Source organism: Hemicordylus capensis, chromosome 3 (assembly GCF_027244095.1).
Source record: "Hemicordylus capensis ecotype Gifberg chromosome 3, rHemCap1.1.pri, whole genome shotgun sequence".
Lineage (NCBI taxonomy): Eukaryota > Metazoa > Chordata > Lepidosauria > Squamata > Cordylidae > Hemicordylus > Hemicordylus capensis.
In genome coordinates this window covers 230,014,291-230,027,832 of record NC_069659.1, presented here as the reverse complement: position 1 = coordinate 230,027,832, position 13,542 = coordinate 230,014,291, and the positions used below count along the sequence as shown (strand labels likewise).

Sequence of the window (13,542 nt, the reverse complement as noted above, 5' to 3'; positions counted from 1 at the left end):
TCCACCCCCAGCACAGTACCTCCAGTGACTGTTGCTGGTGACTATCTTATGTTTCTTTTTAGATTGTGAGCCCTGTGGGGACAGGGAGGCATCTTATTTATTTATTTATTTATTTATTTATTTATTTATTCTCTGTGTAAACGGCCCTGAGCCAGTTTTGGAAGGGCGGTATAGAAATAATAATAATAATAATAATAATAATAATAATAATAATAATAATAATAATACCTTGGCGTGGTTGTGGGGCTTGCGTGCTCTGAGGAAGGTGAGAGCTATGCCAGAGGTCCAACCATACTGGACAGGTCTCACCAGAGGAGCCAGACAAAGAGTGCCTCTCCCATCAACAATATGGTGAGATGTAACTTTAATAAATCCATACCGGATTGGTCATCGCCTGGGTCAGCAAGGACCACGCCAGGTGCAGGAGTCCCTGGACATCTGGTGGCAAGTGGGCAACAGGACTCAGGATCTTCAGTTGAGCAACCAGGGCTGGAGACTGCAAGGTTACTGGAAGAAACGTCGCTTAACCGGAAAAAGTATACGAAAAATGCCAACAAGGAAATAATGATCTGCTATTACAAGTCTAGTCCAACTAGAATAGGTTATTTAAAAAGAGTGTACCAAATTTGGAAAGCGAAGCATCCAGATACAGAAATAACAGAACAAAGGCTAGCAGACCAGAGAAGATTCATAATAAGAAATAAAGTATTCACAGGAGTTGAGCTGGAAGAACTGCAAAGAGCAACACAGGCGCAAGATATGGAAGAAGAATTACCACCAACTGAAGAAGTTGCTCAGGCACAGGTGGAGGAGGTGTTGGAAATAGAGGATGCCACTGTTGCTGAACTGTTTCAAAATCAAAACAAGGCAACCGCCCCTTTGCCTTCACCTCAAAAACCTGAATGCCGTTTAACAGAAAAGCAACAAGAACTAAAGCAAAAAATAACTGAGCACATGAACCAAACAACCACCAGTGTTCGACTTCCAGCGCTAAAAACAGTTGCCAAAAAAACAACTTGCTCAGGCACTAAAAGATTTCAATGCTGCACTTGCAGAAATAAAACCAATAATTTGCAAGAAACAAACCAACTAATGTACAGTGCAGCAACAATAACAACACAAGAGCTTGGATATAAGATCAGTGGACCTGTAAAAAAAGAAAGCAGTACATCACCTAAATGGAAGATTAGATTAGAAACTAAAATCTCCAGGCTTAGATCAGATGCTAGTAAATTGAAAGATATGAAAGACAAGAAGCTGAAGAATGAAAACACCAAACAATATCTGATCCAAAACTACCACCTAGATTCAAGGAAAATTAGAAAAGTCCTGGAAATAATAAAGCAGCAAATAACAGCAGTGTCAAAGAAGATTAGCAGATACGATGCCAGAATTACACAACACAGGCAGAATCTCCAATTCCAGTTGAATCAGAGACGTTTCTACCAAAGCATAGAAGGAGAAACTGCAAGAAACATAGAAACACCAAATAAAGAAGAAACAGTGCAATTCTGGGGGAAATTATGGGACAATCCAATAGATTATAATAAAAAAGCAGGCTGGATGAAAGAGGTCAAAAAATGTAACCAACAAATGCAAGATCTAATAATAACACCAGAATCAATAAGTGAAAGAGCAAAGAAAATTAAAAATTGGACTGTGCCAGGCGACGATGAACTGCATGGCTTTTGGCTTAAACACCTAACAAGCCTTCATAAACAACTATCAAAACAGTTCAATCACATTATGAAAGGCGGTGATATTGAACAATGGCAAACAACTGGGAAAACTCATCTCATAATGAAAGATCCAGCAAAAGGTGCAGTTCCAAGTAATTATAGACTGATAACCTGCCTGCCAACCATGTTCAAATTATTAACTGGAATAATAGCAGATGAAGTGATGCAACACTTACTAACTAACTAACAGCTTCCAGTTGAACAGAAAGGAAATTGCCCGAACACCAGAGGCACAAAAGACCAGCTGCTGATTGACACAATGATTTTAGAAAATGGCAAGAGAAGAAAAACAAATCTAAGTGTTGCATGGATTGACTACAAGAAAGCCTTTGATTCAATGCCTCACACATGGATACTAAAATGTTTAGAAACAACTGGTGTCAGCAAAAACATTCAGATATTTATTTAAAAAGCCATGAGCATGTGGAGTACACAGTTAACAATCAATGGCGAGACACTTGGACAGGTTAGCATTAGAAGAGGCATTTTCCAAGGGGACTCACTATCCCCTCTGTTGTTTGTAATCGCCATGACCCCACTTTCACAAATACTAAACAAAACAGGCCTCGGATACCAAGCATCTAAAACATCCAGTAAAATCAACCATCTGCTGTACATGGACGATCTGAAGTTGTATGGAAAGTCCCAGTCAGAAATCAAATCACTGCTAAACACTGTCCGTATATTCAGTAGCGATATAACAATGGAGTCTGGACTAGATAAGTGTGCTGCATTAATAATGAAGAGAGGGAAAATAAGAAAAACAGAAGGAATAGAACTGCCCAATGGAAGCAAGATCAAGAACCTGGAAGAGAAAGAACATTACAAATACTTGGGCATTCTCCAGGCTGATAACATTGCGCACACTGAAGTTAAAAGAAAATTTGGAAGTGAATACATCAGGAGAGTTAGAAAAATCCTCAAGTCCAAACTCAATGGCAGGAACACCATACAAGCCATGAACACCTGGGCTATACCTGTTATCAGATACACTGCAGGAATAATAGACTGGACCCAGGCAGAGCTAGAGACGCTAGATCGTAAGACCAGGAAAATCATGACCATCAATTATGCTCTGCATCCCCACAGTGATGTCGATAGGCTCTACCTCCCTCGCAGCTCAGGTGGAAGAGGAATGCTGCAAGTCCATCAAACAGTAGAGGAGGAGAAAAGAGGCCTTGTAGAATATATCAAGGACAGTGAAGAAGATGCACTTCAAATGGTCAATAACGCAAAACTATTCAGCACCAATGAAAGAAACAGGCCTACAAGAAAGAACAAGTCAAGAACCGAGCAGAAAAATGGAGAAATAAGCCCCTGCATGGTCAATATTTGCACAATATAAGTGGAAAATCAGACATCACCAAGACCTGGCAATGGCTTAAGAATGGTTGCTTGAAGAAAGAAACAGAGGGTTTAATACTGGCTGTGCAAGAACAAGCACTAAGAACAAATGCAATAAGAGCAAAAGTAGAAAAATCCACAAAAAACAGCAAGTGCCACCTTTGTAATGAAGCAGATGAAACTGTGGACCACCTAATCAGCTGTTGTAAAAAGATCACACAGACTGACTACAAACAAAGGCATGACAAGGTAGCAGAGATGATACACTGGAACATCTGCAAAAAATACAAGCTACCTGTAGCCAAAAATTGGTGGGACCATAAAATTGAAAAAGTTGAAGAAAATGAAGATGTAAAAATATTATGGGACTTCCGACTACAAACAGACAAACATCTACCACACAATACACCAGATATAACTGTAGTCGAGAAGAAAGAAAAACAAGTTAAAATAATCGACATAGCAATACCAGGGGATAGCGGAATAGAAGAAAAAGAAAGAAGAAACAGTATTGATGATAAAATTCAGCCATCCCAGGTCCTTGGGAAGGACTCTATGTCTGGATAAAACAAACCAGTCAGTAACACCTGTCTGACTGTGTAAACAAGAAATTATTATTATTATTATTATTATTATTATTATTATTATTATTATTAAATATTAATAACCCCCAGCACAGTACCTCCAGTGACTGTTGCTGGTGTCTTGTCTATCTTATCTTTCTTTTTAGATTGTGAGCCCTTTGGGGACAGGGATCCATCTTATTTATTTATTTCTCTGTGTAAACCGCCCTGAGCCATTTTTGGAAGGGCGGTATAGAAAGCAAGCAAATAAATAAATAAATAAATAAAAATAATATGCTGCTGTATTCTTACAGTAAGAATGGCTGCTCCAAATTTGTTCTAGCTTTTCCTTTTCCTGCAGAAGATTGAATAACTCTATAGGAATAAGTTCAAAAGAGCTTCCATTTTACAATCTAGATTATCAGCAATGTTTTTCTTATTAATTTGATTTTAATGACCAGTGAGCTTCTATCTGCACTTGCCGTAGCCCAAGGTTTCTCAGCATTGGGTCCCCAGATGTTCTTGGACTTCAGCTCCCATAATCCCCAACCAAAGGCCACTGGGGCTGGGGATTATGGGAGTTGAAATCCAAGAACATCTGGGGACCCAACGCTGAGAATCCCTGCCATAGCCCATTGCAAAGTACTCTCAGAAGGGGGGAGGAAGGTACAAATGCAAATACACGTAACTTGCGGATTGTGGCAATACCTAATTTTTTTCACTTGTTCTTTAGTGGTGATAACGTTCTTCAAAAAGTACTCTTGCCAGACGGATGAAAGGTATGACTAAAGAAAAATCTTGATCAACGTCCTGCGATAGTGGTCAGTGTTGTCGATTCAAGTGGCCCTCACTATCCACGGTTTCACGTATCCATGGCTGGGAAATATAGACCTTACCTCATTATCCATGGTACGGCGGTTTAGCATATCCATAGTTCTTGGTGCACGGTTTCATGCTTATACGGCCGTGCTCTTCATGCACATGCTTGTGGGTTGTGAGAGGAGTTTGGAGGAGGATGGAGGAGTGCTTTGGTCTGTGTTTTTAAGGGTTTTTGTGCTTCAAAAAGACATTTTTAAGAGCGTTTGGCAGCCTTGGGAAGCATTTGGTATCTTTGCAAAGCCATTGGGAGCCTTTAGGAGCCATTTTTCTAGAGCTAGGATGCTGATTATCACTTTAATAAATTTAATGTTAATTTTGATGAAGTTTTATTAATCAACATGAATAAAATTCAGAGGCACGATGCCTCTCAATACCACTTGCAGGGGAGCAAGAGCAAGAGAGAGGGTATGCCCTCACCTCTTGCCTGTGGGCCACTGTGTGAAACAGGATGCTGGATTAGAAAGGCCTTGGGCCTGGTCTAGCAGGACTGTTCTTATGTCCAACTGTTGGGTGGAGAAGCTTCATGATTATGTATTACTGGAGGAGTTGGGGGCAACTGCTGGAGCACCTGGAGAGTGGGAGAGCAGCAGGACTGAGGTGGCTAATGTAAAGTGCTGTGCTCCATCCTTATTTCTGTGCTCCATCCTTATTCCCCTGTCTGTTTGGTGATTTTTCAGTCATTTTCTGGGGCTCTGGAATCTAACCCCCCTATTCCACCAGAATATGTAGGCTGGAACAGAACTCCCACAAATAACGAGGGCCACCTGTATTGTTTAAAGCAAGCTATATGCATCTCTTGATGCTACTGCCAGTAGAGGAATTTGTTAGCATGGCTGGGGAGGAATGTGACTGTGGAGGAATGTTACTCATAAACCTAGGAAGATCCAAGAAGTGCCTGAGTCACGATTTCTTGATAATTAAGTTGGCTTTGTTGTCTCTAAAAGTATGCATGGCAACCTTTTGAAAATGTAAATGATTTAATACTTAAAACAATCACTTTTGATTAGGATTCTCCAAGACAATTGCTCTTTTTTGAAGCATTGTGATAAATGGATTTAATCAGCTAAAAATAATTGGGAGCTGTAATAAAAACAGAAGTGAAAATCCCCATTTTCTTATTTCTCCTCTCTTATTTCTCCTCTCTCCTCCCTTCTCTTGCTTCATTCTTTTCCTCTCCTTGGCATGCCCACCTTGCTAGCAAATACTTTCCAGAGAGCTAAAAGTCATTTGCAGCTTCCGTAGGCCTTCCTCTGCCCCCACTACTTCTGTCCAGTTTCTCTGCTTCCCTCATCCTCTCTTTGGTTAGTATCACTACTGTCTAACTAAAAGTAGTTTTCTTTCAGGGCAAAACTACATATTACATTGACTTTGTAGTATGGTCCTACATGAAAATAGGGACACTGTTATATTCTTGTAACAACACTTTTCTCACACCAGCACCCTCCCAATTTAAGCCCTGCCTAGTCTGGGACTGAGAGCCTTAGGTGCTGTGAGCAGCTGCCCCATGTGGTGAGTTGCTTGAATTGCAGCTTGGAACATCATCATAGAGAAAGGGTTCTCAGGATCTGGAATGGCCCTGTCCAATCAGGCCAGCCATGGGATCCTCCTGGAAGGACTTAAAGAGCTGTTTGAGCTGGAGGTCTGCTTGAATAATAAGGACTCCTTAGCTCAGGTCTGTTCCTTTCTTTGGCCCCTGGCTTGCATCACAGTCCTGACTTTTGGATTGGCTCCTCTGCTCTGACTTCTGGCTTTGCTTCTTGTCATATTAGTCCTGATTCCTAGGTTGCTTCCTGGTCCTGACTCCTGACTCTCCTGTGATTGCTGCCCATGGCCCAGGCTGATACACACTGATGCACTGTTTTGGGCTGTATTCATTTACTTAGTCTCTAGGCTGTATTCATTCATTACCTGTATTCAAGTAATAGCTTGACCTGAACTGACTCCCAAAGCTGGTGTGTAAATAAACTGTCCATAACCATTTACCTGAAAAAATAAATCCCTAAGAATGTTTAATGACTGCAGAATCAGTATGGTTCTGCTTTACTGCAGAATAGCTGCAAATGAAATATAGTCAGTGGGCCAGATGTTCTGCAGCCTTAAACAGGTGTTGCAAATCTACCTGTGCTGCTGTGGGCTCCTAGTAAAGGTCTGGGGGCAGTGATCTCTCTGTGTGTGCTCTTGTGCAAGATTGCGCAGCAGTGCAGGTGCATTGGCAATGCCCATGTTAGGCTGCAGAACATGGAGGTCAGTTATGTTTAGCATCTGGGTAGGCACTTATGTGGGGGACAGGGGAGAAGCAGATCACTGGCATTATGGGTTTAGATGATCAAGGAAGCATTAGCAGACATAGCCTATGTCTGGTCACGTCACTTAAAGGGGAAAAGGGTGTTCTAGAAAAATAATACAGTGTTGCTTTATAATGTCTCCTAAACAAGTTCAAAAGGAACCTCACTTGCTCCAGCAAGTGAAATCAAAGGTTGTGCACTAGATGATGGCTTAGTGTATACAGATGTACAATACAAAGTGTACTCAGACATTTAGCTTCTAGAGATTTGATGGGGTGGGGAGAGTATGATGAAACCTAGTGCATGTGTGCACACACTAAAAATATTTTTAAAAAGCACCCCTCAAATTCCCCAAACCAGGCAATAAATAAACAGGGATGGTGAATTCCAAACAGATACTAGAAAACAAGGATAGACTGTTGGTGTCCATCCATGTACACCTTCTCTCTAGCACTCTTCACATGATTGTAACAGAGGGCAGTATTGCTCTCTGAGCAGTATTGTAGTAGCAAAAACTCTGCCCCATGCTCAGAATATTGACTAGGCCATCTGTATTGCCCCTACAAGCAGGTTTTTAAGTGCACTGGTCCAGCTTGAGGTTTGCTGCATCAAATAGTCACTGAACATTCCTGGATGGCCCTGAGAGACCACCCATTCAGAGAAATCAGTGTTGATGCAATCTGTTTGCATACCCCATGAGAAGAGCTTCTGCCGGGTCTGCCGGGAGAGCGGGCTAAGTGCTTAGCCCGCTCTCCCCGCAGATGATCAGAGTGCAGCCCTGGGTGGCCAGATCAGCCACCCACACGACTGCCGGCTCCGTCACGGGCCGGGTCCATGGGCTGCGCTGCCCCCGGAAGTCCCAGGATGCCCCATGCGAGTGCGTCTGTGGGTGCGGTTGGGGGTCTACTCATGTGTCACTGTGCCCCGTGCGACACACGAACAAAGAAATGAGGTTAACGGAGTGCTCGCTCCATTAACCACATTTGAGGGGAGGATGTTCTAGGCGGGCTAGCTGCCTCGGAAGCACCAGGCTTGCCCGCAAACCTGGTGGTTCCCACACTCCATGGAAAGAGGGTTAAACTCCCTTAGCCCACTTTCCGTTAATCGTGGGAATAGCCTCACTATTTTATCATTCTTTCCCATGCCAAATCTTAGATCGTTAAGTCTTCAGAGTAGGGTCATGCCTTTGGCAGAATTGGGGACCATATGCTTGATTTTCCTAACAAAACACATGCAGGAGGCCTGATAAAAATTAGGACTGCAGCAGGGAGAAAGAGGACTTCCACCCTTTGCCCCCACTGTGGTCTTGATTTGGATTGTGGTCCTCTGTGGCTGTTATTTAGTAAGCCCTAGAAAAAAGCTCCCATTGGCATTATGTCTTCATGGTACTTTCTATAAACAACTCTCTTAATAGAGAATGGTGCATAACTCTTCTTGTTTGTCCCTTTCTTCTGCAGATATACATAGAACCAAGCTTTCATATAGAAACCTCTTAAGAAATTTGTGATTGTGGTAGTGATCATGATTAAATTTGAAACCATTTATCATTAATATCCCTTAAGTATCATGAATAGGGGGCGTTTCTAGGCAATTTTATCCCCTGAATGATTAAAATGTACTGCAGAGATACTAAACCAATAACTGCTGTAGGTAAACAGTGTTTGCCACATGCTTATGGGAAGAGAATAATAAGGCCATGAAAACTTGCAGAACCCTTAGGACAAATTAATGTGATGTTTTGTAATTTGCCTGCTGCTCCCGCAAGGAGAATTGAGGATGCAGATAAAGAAATTCTTAGATCATAAAATTTAAAAAGTATACAAAGGTGGTGGCAAAGAAAATGGTTCTCTTTAATCAAGCAAAACGACTAAACTTGGTGGGATTCCTGTTATGTTCTATAATATGTTTAACATATTGTAATTTTAAATCTTGTGTACATTTAAATCAGTTCTGAGAAATAGCTTTCCTCACCACCACTATCACTGCTCTCATGCAGGATAGCATTAACTAAAGTCATTTATCAGTTTAAAATGATGTTGTGATTTGGAGACTAGAGAAACACAGATACTAATATGTGCTGTGTTAGTGCACTGTGAATTAAAGGTCCATCGTCCCCTTCAGAACAACCCAGGCTTCTAGGTTCACTTTCACTCCTCCTCCTCCCTTCCCCAGGCAACCTGCAGCAGTCTTCAGTCAATGTGGGCCAGTCTTTCTTGAAAAAAGGTGCCAGTTCCAATCCCTGCTGGTACTATATCGGGCAGCAGCGATACAGGAAGATGCTGAAAGGCATCATCTCATACTGTGTGGGAGGAGGCAATGGTAAACCCCTCCTGCATTCTACCAAAGAAAACCACAGGGCTCTGTGGGCATCAGGAGTCGAAATTGACTTGAAAGCACACTTTACCTTTAGACAAAACCCCAATGTACCTTTTGAAACTGCAGCAGATGAACCATTTTCATACATGAATGGGGTGTGGTGGATTTGTAGGAAAAGGATCATTGTGACAAGGTCCTCCCTTGCCCTAAATATGTTCATTAATAAATGTGTAGAAGCCCCCACATGTACAGTATATGCAAGAGCTTGCGCAGCACATGTCCAAATGAATGTGCATAGGGCAGAGAAGGAACCTGCTGCCAGGAAGCCACTCCCCATCCATCTGTTCATTTCAACATGAATTTTAAGATTCGTATCTGGAAATGGCTATACTCTTCTCAGTATAAAGTTAAAGCTGGGTAACTGCTTCAGGTGTAGACCACATCTGGTCAGTACCAGCTGCTGGTACTCAGAGCAGGCATAATGGGTCTGCCAGTCTCTCCTCTTAGGCTGATGAGGAAGGGCGAGTCTGAATTATTACTGCGAATCTGAATTAGGGATGTGCGAACTGGCTCGAGGTTTGACCTTGTGCCAAACCCCCTGGGTCCAGGGTTTGAAAAGTTTTAATTTCAAAACAAAACAAAACACCACCAGGCCTGCAGTAATTTTGCCACTTCGGGGGGGGGGGGTGGTCCTGCCACGGCCGTGGGGGTGTGTGTCTCTGAAGCTTCTCTCTCCCCATGCTGGCCTCCCCCTGGTCTTTTCCGGGTCAGCTCAGCCCATTTTCGGGCCTTTCTGGCCCTCTCCCAGCTCGCAGCAGCCATTTTGAAGGCCGCGGTGCATGCGCATGGGCTGTTTGCATGCCCAGGGCTGAACCGGCCTGGAAAAGACTGGGGGAGGCCAGAGAGGGAAGCTTCAGAGACACCCCACCGCGCACCCCCTACAGGTGGCAAAGTTACAGTGGGCCCAGTGGTGAGAAGATATAGACATAGACATAGACATAGACATAGACATAGATGTTTCTGGTGTGCACAAAACTGAACATGCCTGGTCCAGTTTGTGTCTGGTCTGGACCTGAACTGAGCTGTGCAAGCTGGTTTTGTGCACACCCTTAGTCTGAATACCTTCTTTCACCCTGGGATGAATCAGGGGGTGGAGGTGGGTTGGGGATTTTGACGGTTTTGGTCTTGGACCAAAGAATGCTCATTATGCTCCTTCATTGCAGGAGCCAGCTAGTCAGAGGACACATGGCACACTTTTTCTGTGTGCTGTCCACTCGCGTGGGAGGTATTGTACAACTAGTCACTGTGTTTGTGTACAGCACTTGTTTAGTTGCCATCTCCTAGGCAGCTGGGTCTTTTCTGGTTAATGGAGACAGACAGGGGAGAATGAAACACTAGAAAGTTGCTAGGCTCTTCCCGATTGTTCACAGCTTGGATCCACTGGCATGCTAACAGTGACAAATGCTTTGAATCACTTAAAATAATGTCAGCTGCTAAGTGCCTGCTCAGAGCAATGACACCTTTTTGTATTTGACCTATTGATCTCCACCCACAGCTCATTCAGCTCCCAAAAATTGTTTCTTTTGTGTTCCTTTATAGTACGTATTTGGCTATGTTTGCCTGCAAAGATTAACAGTATAGAGTTATTGCTAGGATGTCGCCATGCCATCTGACCTCTACACAGGGCACCTGCTAAGAAGTTATTAGGAAAGTTGAGATAATGTGCTCCGTCATTGTATATTAGACAAATTCCAAAAAAAGAATTGCTTCCCTAGAATTTCAAGGTGGAATAAAAATGAACCAACTTAAAATCCTACTTGAATCCTTAATGGATGTGACTAGTAATTTATTTGCAAGATATTGACTGACACAAATACCATGGAGTTTAACCAGTTTATATAAAGAGAATAAGCAAAGCTCCAAATGCCTCACTCCTGCAATGCATTATACATCGGGCTGCCTATGAAAATGTGTTCAGAAACTGGTTCATAACTGCAGCCATATTATTAACTAGGGTCTGCTGTATTAATCATGTTTCGCCTGTGCTGCAGGGCGTTCAATGACTTCTAGTGGGGGTTTTTTGTGTGGGGCACAGGACTTCTTGATACATTGGAAAGCTAACCAGCCCAGTTCATGGTGGTGTGGTGAGAGATACATACTATATGTGAGATTCTTGGGATTGGGTTAGCACCCCTGCTAACTGAGCAGACACCTCTTTTAAAGTGGTGATTCTATTCTTTTTCTACCAGGGGGAGAGCAACTGGCCCTATCCAATCACAGTATAGCATCCCTACAGTGGCTATTGTTGCTTTCTGCCTTATGGGTTTTTTTTTAAGATTTTGAACCCTTTGGGGACAGGAAGCCATCTCATTCATGTATTATTTATTTTTCTATAAAAACTGCTTTGAGAACTTTGGTTGAAGAGCAGTATATAAATATTCATTGTTGTTGTTGTTGTTATTGTAGTAGTAGTAGTTGTTGTTGTTGTTTCATCTTTGAAAAAACAGAGGAAAGACTGTATTCACTTTGTTTTGCTTAAACATGACTGCAACATTTATGACTTTACATGAAACTGTAAGTATTTTATATCTTTGTATAGTAAAAAGGTGGAATGCATGTTTTGCAGTGCACAGTTATGGCTGAATTTTAAGTAACCCAAACATTTCTGACTCGTGTTGGACATGTCCTTTTCAATGACAGTGGGATACTAAATTTTAAAAATGGCATGTTTTTTCCATTTTACTAGCTAATGTGGTTTGACCAATTATTTTGTCATTGAACTAATTATTGTAATTGTGCTATCAGTTATGTTCATTCATTTAAAAGACTTAAAATGAATAATCAGTAAAGGAAGTGAATCTTATATAGAATTTCTTATATAATGCCAAGTAAAAGTCTTGAATTAGATGTCTGCTTTTGACCGACTTACACAACTGTATTTTCCATCATGATATGTCTTGGTGCATGCCAAATGTATGAATGGTTCAAAGTATATTGTTTCCAGCTCATTTTCTGTTTGGATCTAACCTTCTGTGGGCAGGTGTTACACTGATTGAATCAGTTATGTACTGTATGTGAATAGATTTAGTATATACCTAGATGACAGGGTACTTGTGAATGAAGGAATTACTTTTTCCGATACAGCTCGCTCTGTTAACCTCGTTTAGCGGGAGGGTTACCTAGGTGGGCTAGCCGCCGTAGATCCAACAATCACTAGAAACCGAGCTGGGCTCCCTTAGTTTTCAGCTCGGTTTCTAGTGGTTGTGGGAATAGCTTCAATTTGTTGCCATAATGGTGTCCCTTAGGGTAGAATTAGAAATTGAGAGACAAAGCTACTGCTGCTGTTGCTTCATGTCCCACTTTCTCCCTCTTTAATTCTTCCTCTTTCTCTCTCTCTCTCATAATGACTAGCTTAACATAAGGCAACACATGATGATATTGTGCTGCACATTACCCACTGCACACTGTTGGATGTGCAGAGCACTGACATCTGATCAGGAGAGAAAGAGAAATAGAGGGAAGCAGCTCCATGCCTCTTGCAATGTCTAGTTCTGCCTCTACATTGCTCTCTGTTTTCTTTTGGTTGGATCTTGATGGTTACTGCACCTGTGTTCTCAAATAAATGTTCTACCTGCATGCTACTGAACTGGTTCTGTCAAAGTGACCTGCCAGTCCGATCGGTTTGACCGAACTATTTCAGCAGTTCGGTGGCTGATATGGGGTGGGGGACTGTGGCTTCTGTGAAGGGGCGATGGTGGAGGGGGTGACAAGAGAGGTAGTAAAAATGTCTTCTTACTGCCAAGCATGCTGCCCATGCTTCCCCTTACTCCCCCAGTGCAGCCCATAGAGAAGATATGCACGCTCCTCCCTCTTTTACCAAGCTGCCCTTCATGCATGGTTAGTCATGCAAATGGTGTCCACGCATGTGTGGAGGCCATAACTGAGCCGCTGTCAAGTGGCTAGCTTGGCAAAAGAGGGAGGAGCATACATGCTTTTGCTATGGGCTGAGCTGGGGAGGCGAGTGGCAGCGAGGGCAGCATGCTTGGCAGGACAAAGACCTTTTTACTCTCTCTTTCACCACCACCCCCTGGCTGCCCATTGGGCACTGAACTAGTCCATCCGAACCAGGCTTGGTTCAGTTCGATTGTGGACTGAACCTCCAAACCCAGTTTGGAGGCTAACTTGTTCGGTGCCAAACCATTTGTGCATATTCCTAGCTCCAGTAGCTCCTAAAGCACATTCACCATGTCATAACACTGGGAAGGGGGAAAGAGGTTGAGGATGAAAGAGAGAGAGAGAGAATGAAGCCATTTTCCATATCTACCTGATGCAGCGGGGTCCTTCTCTCCAGTTTGCACAAGCACATGGTGAGTTATAGGGTGTATGCGAGCAGCATGCATGAGAGTTTAGGGATGT

General features: G+C 42.6%; 1 protein-coding gene across 12 annotated transcripts in view; it reads left to right on the top strand.

Moving 5' to 3' along the window:
- CTNNA3 (catenin alpha 3) overlaps nt 1–13,542 on the top strand; it is a 1,115,062-nt gene that overhangs the window by 152,795 nt on the left and 948,725 nt on the right. The window contains exon 1 of one of the 12 annotated variants that reach the window (XM_053307740.1): nt 4,430–4,555. The exons of the other annotated variants lie outside the window; for them this stretch is intronic. Within the exon in view, the coding sequence (XP_053163715.1) occupies nt 4,553–4,555 (3 nt within the window). The 5' untranslated portion in view covers nt 4,430–4,552. Of the gene's footprint in view, nt 1–4,429; nt 4,556–13,542 lie in introns of those variants that run through there. 12 annotated transcript variants of the gene reach the window in all.